The sequence below is a fragment of the Rhinoderma darwinii genome, chromosome 6 (genome assembly GCF_050947455.1).
Source record: "Rhinoderma darwinii isolate aRhiDar2 chromosome 6, aRhiDar2.hap1, whole genome shotgun sequence".
Lineage (NCBI taxonomy): Eukaryota > Metazoa > Chordata > Amphibia > Anura > Rhinodermatidae > Rhinoderma > Rhinoderma darwinii.
Genome location: NC_134692.1, coordinates 122,618,283 through 122,628,845, shown reverse-complemented (window position 1 = coordinate 122,628,845; position 10,563 = coordinate 122,618,283). Strand labels below are relative to the sequence as shown.

Sequence of the window (10,563 nt, the reverse complement as noted above, 5' to 3'; positions counted from 1 at the left end):
TTTTCATAAAATGATAGTGTATCAAGATTTCTCTTTGGTTTGATGGCTCTGTGTTCCATGTTTATTTTTTTGTATTAACAATGTGGCTTACGTATTTAAGGGAGAAGTAGCTGCTGCCTAGATTTCAATCCTGACTCTTTCTCTGATTGGATTTCATGACTTTCAGTAGCTTTTCCCTACATTTTTCTATTAATCCAGAACATGTGATATATCAGAAAGTTTAAGAGTACAGACAGTTTTCTATAGTATTTTGTTACTTATATAATAATACACTTTGTTTAGGTTTTGATGTTTTTATTAAAATAACATGACTACATTTTCCACATAAGGTTGGTATACATGAAGGAATTTAAGGTGTAACCAGGAGCAGTTAAAAACATGCTATTCTTAAAGTTCTTTTTTTCAACTAGAGATGGTCTGTAACTGCAGTCTCTTCTGTTGGTGCAATGTGGATGAAAGGTATTCCAGTTGAGTCATGTTGTTAGTTGCCATAAATCGTTGGTAGGTGGCACTAATCATGTCCGGGTTGGCACTGTGACTCAGCCGAGCCACAGGCAGAAACATTTGTCATTTTTTACACACAGTCTGGGGATCCAGATCTGTAGTACAAAGATTTGTCCAGTCCAGTTTGGCACTGTGACTCAGCCGAGACACAGGCACAGAAAAAAATCCTTTGAGGTGGACCTATGTTTGCTGGTATTCATGCAAATTCCTTGGGATGCTTTTCCGAGGAAGAGCTCAGTGGAAATTCCATATGAATGAGTCTGTGAGGTAGGTCTTGTTTTCTTCCTCAATGCAATCTTTGGAATTGCAGACACTCTAGGTCCAGTTCCCTCAATTATCGGTGTAGAATCTATAATGTTTAAACCACTGGATTCAGTAACAGGGTAGGTCATGGCAGCTTTGCATTCATGACTTCCACTGCCAACTATTGATTTCCTGTTGCAAGAATAGATGTTCTGTGTGGTGTTCTTGATTCTGCATGCACTGAAACTTTTAGTGATTGTTTGGAAACATTATAGTCATGTCTTGAGCAGCAGAGCCCTGCTGCTCATTACGGTGAAAGTCTGAGGAGCTCCAAAATGTGTTCACTTTATATTTGTCCTCGTGTGGAGATTAAGGACAGGGTTCTTTTGCTCTCAAGAACCAGTGCAGCCATGGACAAATCAATATAAAATGTCCAACCAAGACTTCATCCTGTTAAGATAAAAAAACATATAAGCCTGATTTTGCAGGAATACATTATCAGATAATTCTCATTTTATATTATTCTACTTCATACCACTAGATGGTCAATGAGTAGTTGAAAATTGTGAACTATCAAAGTCTCCCATGGGCTTCATTTATCAAAACTTTCTAAGCTAAAATCTGGCCTGACTGCCCATAGTAACCAATCAGAGATCAGATTTAATATCTTAAAGGCTATGGACATCTTTGCAGACTTTTGTTTATTGCTTTGTATTTTATTTACATAAAACATTTTCACAATTAGTTGTGTTTTGCAGCTTCTATGTCTTACAATACAAAACAAGCTGCTCTATGCCGATCAGTGCTCATTCCGTCAGACGAGCTAACTGTTGAGTCAGTCTCCAGCCCATCTCTCTGCTCTCCTGAACGCTAATCTAAGCTGACATTTTATTTGATTTAAGTTTAGTTTTATTTTCTTTCATTGTAAAGATGGCAGCTTAGATCAATGTTAGGAGAGCAGAGAAAGGGGTGTGAGACTGACCCGACAGTAAACTCATTTGACGGAATAATTACTGAATGGCAACCAGCAGCTTGTATTGTAAAACATATAAGCTGCAGAAGGCAAACTGTCTCAAATGTTTTTTTATAATTAAAACCAATTGTAAATGTATTTTATTTAATAAAATACATACAATGCAATGAAAGTAAAATGTCTGCAAAGGTGTCTATAGCCTTTAACCCATTCACTGCTAATGAGGTATATTAGAAGTCCTTGCAGAAAGGCACTTCAGTTGCCAAGACCATATCTGATACCCAATCTTTATCATTAAATCTGACTGCTTCTCTAGCAATACCCATTACAGGCTTTGGTCATAGCGATAACAATTATCACTAAGAAGGAATGTCTATACATTTCTGATCAATAGAAAATATTTTCATCTGTCAGAAAAGTAAAAACCACTGGAGTAGAACTGGAGTTTCTTAAAACATAAGTTTTACTGTTATTCCCTCTTAAAAATGAGTTGCACAATATTGACACATATATAATATACGTAGGAAGTAAATTTTTTCCTCCTTGTTACAAAACCATCAATAGCGTCGTCAGACGCCGTGAACAGGCGTTCACTCCAACAAGGGCAACACATGGGCCATGAATTTTCCTTGCCACTGCAGGGTTATTGAACGGCAGTTATAGCTCTAGTGGACTTAACACGGCTGAATGGCGAATCTTCCCTGATGAATTCGGGCCATAAAGAAACGCGTCGGGAGGAAAATATTGATCTCTAACATTGAAGAGAGGTTTCCCAGTGCTCTTGTTTTGAGGAGTCCAACCAAGTGCACCTGACAACAGAACGGGTAGGGGGGTATTTACCCGAGAGGCTCTATAATTATTTGCAAGATGACGATTGGGATAAATAAGATATAAAAGAAAAAAATGGAGCTTACATTTTGACAACCCTGAAAGTTTAAGGTATAAACGACTGAGTTTTTTTTCAATTCTACATCTCCTAAGCTTGGATGATACATTGAATTGTGCTATTGAATGTTTTATAACAAGGAGGAAAAAATTTACTTCCTACATATATTATATATGTGTCAATATTGTGCAACACATTTCTAAGAAGGAACAACAGTAAAAGTTATGTTTTAAGAAACTCCACTTCTACTCCAGTGGTTTTGTCTTTGATAATTGTGGAGCACTCTATCGAATCATAATCTTGGTGAAAGACTATAAAATTCACTATCTTTCTACCGTCTGTCAGAAAAGACAATTTCCCCCACTAACGATTACCATAAACCATGATTTTCAACACTAAAAAAATAAGTATTTGTTAACGCATTAGAATAGGATTAGGGATTTGTGATTATTTAACATTTTCTGACCATAGAGCCAGTGTAAATCCAAGGTTGAGCTGCACTTTAATTCTGCAGGACACATGAGTAGACAGTGGACATACACACAGACAGGGTAGATACCTTCAGACTCCATGTCTGCCCTCTTTCGGTCTTTCTCAAGAAAGAGGGCAGCTGCCAAGAACAATCCTCCTCCGATAGCGCTCACGAATACGCAGACCATGAGGGCATATTTCAGGCTGTTAAACATCAGCAGGTCGGATTCTGGCTTTCCTCTGCGGATGAGGTCAGATAGCTGAGGATAAGAAAATAACACATTGTTATGTAAGATGAATTATGGGAAATATCAGAATATGTGTAGATTTTCTCAGACAGCGGATGCTGGATATTAATGCAGAAATCCGGTGACAGCAGACTGTAGGTGGTGGTGAGTGACAGCTCCTCACTGAGGGTGCTGTATGGGCCATGTGTGTGCACTATATGGTGGCTATATCTTTACTGTCTGTTTGGTGGGGGTGTACTGTATTAGTGCTGTCTCCTTTGTGTGAAATGTATGTGCGTGGTAAGTTGTTCACAAAGGGTGTCATGCAGGCTAAGACTGGCCCCGACGGTAAAGAATTTTGTTTATATACCCTTTAGGACGATGATGTAACTAATACTTACCACTCCGATCAGAGAGGGGCTCCATGCATCACCCAGCAGGTGGGACACAATTATTTGTAGGGCCTCCGCTGTGGATCGTCTTCTGGGGGTCACCACACTCTAAAACAAGAGGACATTCTGAGTAGGCAGAAGGAAGTTACAGAACCTAATTCAACAATGGCAGCCAGACAAAGTGACGGAATATCTGCGCTACAATATCTGCAGACAGCGCAGTCTGTACTTGTAGTGTCCTCCGTCTCTTGTCTGGCAGTTATTGCAGAGTCAGTGGCATTTCATAAACTAGGCCGGAAAAAAGACAGCATGCGAAATAAATGTCATTTCAGCTGTAATAGAGAAACATCCTCGTGGTTTCTGATCACTTACCAGCAGGATGTCGTCCACAATGGCAAAATTCAGTGCCAGCAATAATGCCCCGATGGAGATGAAAATCTGAGGGGAGACAAAACATTCAGAAAAGACTAAATGGGGAATACGGGGAGGGGGCAGTACAATAAGTTACCTCTTATCCTGAACTCTTCTGCACAGGGTGGGTATTAAACCTGCGTATAGACCTTACACTGTATAATAATGTATATGTGTATGAATACGTGTGTGTCTATGTGTATGTATAGCAGTATATCTGTATGTGTATGATATCCACAGGTATACACTGTATGTATGTATGTATGTATGTATGTAAAGGTATACTGTATGTTTATATATGTCTGCCTAAAGATACAGTATGTGTTTGTAAAGCTGTATATCTGTGTGTGTATGGTATCCACAGCTATATACAGTATGATTGTATGTATAGGTGTATATGTATGTATATCTACAGGTATGTGTATGGATATTGTTTCTTCACCTTTTTAATATAATTAAAAGAAAGAACATCAATGACAGAAAGCTGTTCATCAGCCACTTACATAGGAGGCCACAAGGCTGAAACTTGCCAATAACAAAGCCAAGAGCAGGAAAGGGGCGCCACCCAGCATTCCGCACGCACAGACTAATGCGTCTGCCCGTGGGTTGATTTTCCTGAACCTCTTGCTTATCTCCACGCCAGCTCCAACTCCCACGATTCCGGTGATCACAGTGATCATGCCAAAAATCAGACTGCAAAGAAAGAGATTATAGAGGTCATCAAATGGATTCTCCACAATTGTATATAAATGATGATTAAAGGACCTGAGTATGACTACTGCTCCAACTATCTGCATGTATCTAAAGATTAAATCCATAAACTCTGTTCTCAGGCTGACAGGGCTCTCTATGGACCTATCCCAAATATCTTGTCAGTATAGAGCAGACAGCCACGTAGCAGTCTATATACACTATCAGGGTGAGGTTTTATATCACAGAATTGTTGAAGATTTTTTTGTGCGGTTTGGCAAATAAATATCCACAAGAATTTATTCACTGTAAATACACGTTGCGGAAATGTCGCACATTTTTACAGTGGATTTTACCCTTAGCAATGCAAAGGGTGAAATCTGTGGCACATACGCAGTAAAATCCACATTTAACACCCCATGTCTGAACCTACCCTGTAAATAGATGGCTGCCAGGAGCCCTGACCACTCACCGCGTAGCCGTGCCCAAAACTCAGGTAGAGAAAGGAAGAGTATGGACATAATGGCAGATAGCCGCCCTCACAACCTCCTGGCACACACAGTAAATAAGCGTTTACCTGTCATCAAATTGACATATTGCAGTCTGACATGGATCACTTCTGTATAGGATTACCCGGGCCCGCTTGTAGAAGGACAGAGCCCAGTGGGAGAGGGAGCCGGAAACAAATGTCACAGTTGTGAATCCCAGCATGGAAAGCATAAAGCTCGGGCTACAGAGAGAGAGAGAGAAATGTGAGTGACACAAGAGACACGGGGTAAAGCCAGCGACAACCATCACTACACAGAAAACACTCACTTTTTCAGCAGAGCTTTCACGTCGGTCGTCCAAGAATTGTTGTTTGGGTGTTTATAGCTTTTTTGTTCTGCGGCTCCTCTGGATGGTTCCTTCATAAAGAAGATAAGAAGCAGGACGGCTATAATCCCCAGACCTGGAATGATCTGTCCAGAAGAAGGAGGAGACAATGTATATTATATATATATATAGAAGTATTACAAATATGAAGTGACTGAAACCAGATAAAGGGGCAAAACCTAGAAATGACTAATAACAAAAGACAACACACGTCAGTGTCGATAAATGACGGTCTACAGCCTCCGGACTGATACTCATAGAGCTGGAACTTTCCCAAGTCCCTACTTATTGTTTATGGGTCCAGAAGATAATGGGAGCAATTCCAATAATAAGACAAAAAATGAAATAATAGTTTGCCTGCAGGAATCCTGCAATCCTCTCACTTACCCGCAGTGCCCAGTGCCAGTCACCACCAAGAGCGCTTGTCACTTTGGCCCCCATGATGTATCCAAGGCCACTTAATAGGCAAAAATGAAGAAGATTTATAGTTAAGAAAGGGCATAATCTCTGCACAAATATAACTATAGACATAGATATAAACAGTATAAACTTCTACACTCATTATATATATTAGACACTTTTTGTATCCAGTTAATAATTGTAAAATAATGTGTTTACACAGGACACTCACCAGCCTACGGGGATAGCAGTCCAAAAGATGGACAACATGCGGCTTCGCTGGTCTGCTACAAATAGGTCGGCGATGATGGAGGGGGCAATAGTGGAGTAACTTGCCGCACCGATCCCAACCAGTCCTCGCATGAGCAGGAACAGCCAGAAATACTGGGGAAAAGGAAAAAAAATCATAATTAATAACATCTTTAGTAAAGCTTTACCATTGGGACTTTAATATTGATGGCCTATTGTTAGGATAGACAATGGAAGAAATAGATCAAAACTGGTGCAGAGGAAAAATGAAGTATTTGCCCATGGAAACCAATCAGGTTGTTGCTTTTATTTTCCTTAAGATCTCTAGAAAAGTGAGAGGTGGAATCTGATTGGTTGCCATGGGCATCTACTCCACTTTTGCACCAGTTTTGATATATCTCCTCCAGGGAATGTATGATTGATGTGGGTCCGTGGCACTCCTGTGAGCGATGTGTCCCTTTCATTGTTTACACAGGCACATCGGCTTGTAGATAAGGGCGGCTGTGACTGGCACTGCAGCTTGTCCCATTCACTTCATTGGGTCGCTTGTTGTGGGTCCCGGAGGTCAGAGCCCCACAGATTGAGCATGGAAGAAGGATAGGTTATCAATGGGAATGTACCAGAAAACCCCTTTAATAATAAACTCAGGATGTTACCTTATCAGGAATAAATGAGCTGCCAAGGATGGAGGCTGACCAGAGGGTGATCCCAACACATAGCAGATATTTTCTATTCCAGTGATCACCCAAATATCCAAATACTGGAGCCACCAACATGAAGCTGCAGAGGAAGACTGAAAGGGAAGGGGGAGAGAAGAGGTGAAAGGAAGATACAACAGACATTTATGTATGGACAAACTATTAAAACCAAATTCCCCACTTTTTTTAAATTCCCACTCTCATTCATTAATGTAAAGCCTAACCCTTCAATTACTTTTGCAGTTTGATAAAACTTTTTGTAAATCTGTGTATATAGTAAAAACGATATAGTACATCTTAATGTCATATATTGGGTTATCACTGGAACCCATCAACAAGCAGGTAAATGCTGCTGATGGATGTTATTATGGCCTTATTATGGATTTGTCAGCCCAGTCACAGCAGAACACCATTATCCTAGGTTTTCATGTCCCGGTCATGTCGCAAAAACACTGCAAAATCGTGCTGTTTTGTGGCAATTTATGGCAATAAAACACATTTTGACCGCGACTTGTGTACCCAGCCTTATGTAGTGCAACCAACTGTCTTATTTCTTCACTAGAACCTGATGACATCACAACCTTGTGTCAGTCAGATCATGAGATTCCAGTGAATAGATTCGTCACCTTCTCTAGAATATTGGTTTAGTTCCCAAAATGGCGGATTCCAGGTGACTTACAAAACAAGATTTTATATTAATATTTACCTGCTTGCAGCAAACCAGATCCACTGTCTTTCAGATTAAATGATTTTTCTAAATATGGCAGCGCCCCTGTCAGATAAAAAGAGAGATGTCACTAGAAGCAATGCATGTATTTCCATCATATAGGTATAAGGCATATTAATGGAAGCGACCACTGGGACCCCCACCGATCTCTAGAATGGGCGTCAGCGCTATAGAATCTTAAGGCACTGGAGGCCGTTCTGGATATGGGAGCAATGGAGACGAGAAGCCGCCACCACTGACTTTACACAGTCCGCGCTGCTGCTAGATGCAAGAGAGCGAATACAAGTGATTTAGAAAAACAATTATAGCGTATTCTCCTGCGCACTCCTGCACTATAACCGTTTTTCTACTGAAAGTGGAGGTTCGCTATAAGTGCCTCCACAGCTACAGTACTGATAAACCCCAGAAATAAAATGAAGTACCCCACACCTACCAGTGACACTGAGCCGATCCATGTAGGATAGCAGATTTATATAGAACAGAATCCCTACAATAACGATGGATCGTGTGTAGGAGATTCCAGTACGGTCATGTACGTCCTCTGCTCTGGGGCTTTCGCCATCGTCTTTATCCATTTCACATGGAGGAGCCAAAAGGCCTTTCTCCACGTCCACGTTCTCATGGCGAGACGCCATGTTCACGGATTTTGAGACTGTAAACTCTGGAAATAAAAACAGAAAAGGGACATAATATGTAATCACTTTATATTACTATTAGGGTATATTCACATGCGGCAGATTTATTGCATAGATTTCTGTGACTGGCAATAAGTTCCATTCATCTTCATCAGCAAGCATATGGATTTCTGCAAGTCCCAGTCAGATGAATGGAAAAGTTGCACAAATTTTTGCACTAAATCTGCCGCGTGTGAATTCCCCCTTATAATTAATATCTCATTATTCAAGAAATTCTAATAGATAATATGGAATGTCAGGACCACAGACAAATATTAATAAATAATAATAATGTACTAATACAGCGTTCTATACAGATGAGCAAAACAGACAAATTGATCTCGGTATCGCTCGCCGCACTGGTTCTATGATGATTCTGATTTATTCCGTCTGATAGAAAAAAGCAGTACAAGCACTTTCAAGTATAAAATATGGCGCTCACTCAGAAATCACCACCATTTTTTAGGTCTCCTTTGGATCTATGGGCAGAACTTGTCTGGCTTATGGCATCTGATGGATGATGCTGAGATTTGTTTTACACAGATTGTATATAGAAACACCACAAGCTAAATACACGGCAGCGTACATAACCCCATAGACGAACATTAGCTGCACATTTAGTATCTTACTGCTCTGTCTTCCTGAACATTATAAAGGGGTTGTCTCATCAAAACCACTACTGTCCATATGTCCCAGGAGTCAGATCTTTAGTGATCAGGTGATCGCCGGATTACTGTCTTCAGAGAAGGGTTAACTTAATAAAACAATCCATTTAACTATGACCGTTTCATAATCCGGAATGTCTGTGATCTTTACTGTGGAATTATTGTTTAGAAGATAATTCTATATGTTATACAGGTGAGTCCCATTGATATATGTTCCTCCATGTATACGATGCCCACGACCATGCAGCAGAGCTCAGTGATCGGTGCCAATCAGCTGCTGTAGAATTAGATGTGCGGCTGGGGAGTAAGGTGTATAATAATCTGCAGGAAAAGTCTTATCACCCTTGTTAAATGTAATAAATTGAATAAACTGGGTACTCACAAGTATTTTTCTCTCCACTAAACGGCGCTCACAATCTCTCTCTCTTTTCTCACTCTCTCTGCGCTCTCATCATGTGAACGGTGATAATCAAGGCCACCTCCATTCTATTCCTTTGTGACATCATCGCTTTGTTACATAGGAGTTGAGGCCACGTCCATTCTATTCCTTTGTGACATCATCGCTTTGTGACATAGGAGTTGAGGGCACTGTGATGTAAGTGTTAATAAACAATGGGTGGCTCAGTTATATGACTACTGTACAATAATGTGATGGCCCCTCTTATATAACCTGTCTCACTATTTAACATCCTCTATCTGTATCAGTGCTTTCTAACCTGTGGCTGTCAGGCTGCTATGTAACTACAACTCCCAGCATGTACTGACAAGTTACAGCACATTCCTCCATATATATGTATGTGCAGAGCCATGGGTCCTATCTTTATACATATAATACTATATATTGTTACACATTTGTCATTCTACAATATCTCTACTTCTAGTCCAGTTACTTATACCTATACAGTATATACACCCAAGGCATCCACCACCTGGGGGCCTCTACAGTCACCCCCTCCCACTTGACACCAGGGACCTTAAAAGATTTGTTCCAACTAGACAACCGCTTTTCAGCATGCAGCTTCTCCAGGTCTCAGGTCTATTTGAGGGCGGCCATACATTAGTATTACATGGCGCCCATTCCAATCAGGTCCTAGGTAGGGAACTTCAGTGGTTCTAATCTCGGCCTTTTGTTGGAGGATTATTAATGGACGACCCCTCTATATAACATCCATATAATCTCATTTATATTATTTTACTTCTATGGAAGTGTAAACCTGTCCATAATAGAAAATGGAAATCAACTCGCTAGAATAAATTGGCCTCCGGCACTCTGTAGTGTAATGGAAGTCAATGGGAGACTCATGGACATGACCTGGATATACAGAAGGAGAACAGTGGTTCAGAGACTTAAACCAGTATCATCTTCTGATGCGTCTCAAGCTGGTGACATAACATTAAAGGTACCCCAGACCGGACCCCCTTTATACTGACCCTAGATCAGACCCCCCTGTATACAGACCCCACACCAGAGCCCCCCTTTT

General features: G+C 40.5%; 1 protein-coding gene across 1 annotated transcript; it reads right to left on the bottom strand.

Moving 5' to 3' along the window:
• Window positions 1–273: 273 nt before the first annotated feature.
• LOC142656440 (protein spinster homolog 1-like) lies at window positions 274–8,454 on the bottom strand. Its single transcript, XM_075831368.1, has 12 exons — window positions 8,177–8,454; window positions 7,723–7,788; window positions 6,975–7,111; window positions 6,302–6,453; window positions 6,058–6,127; window positions 5,614–5,756; window positions 5,375–5,527; window positions 4,611–4,800; window positions 4,069–4,134; window positions 3,706–3,804; window positions 3,166–3,337; window positions 274–1,197 (listed from the first exon to the last, which is right to left on the bottom strand). Exons 1-12 carry the CDS (start codon window positions 8,376–8,378, stop codon window positions 1,193–1,195), a joined length of 1,455 nt encoding a protein of 484 aa, XP_075687483.1. The 5' UTR covers window positions 8,379–8,454; the 3' UTR covers window positions 274–1,192.
• Window positions 8,455–10,563: the final 2,109 nt, after the last annotated feature.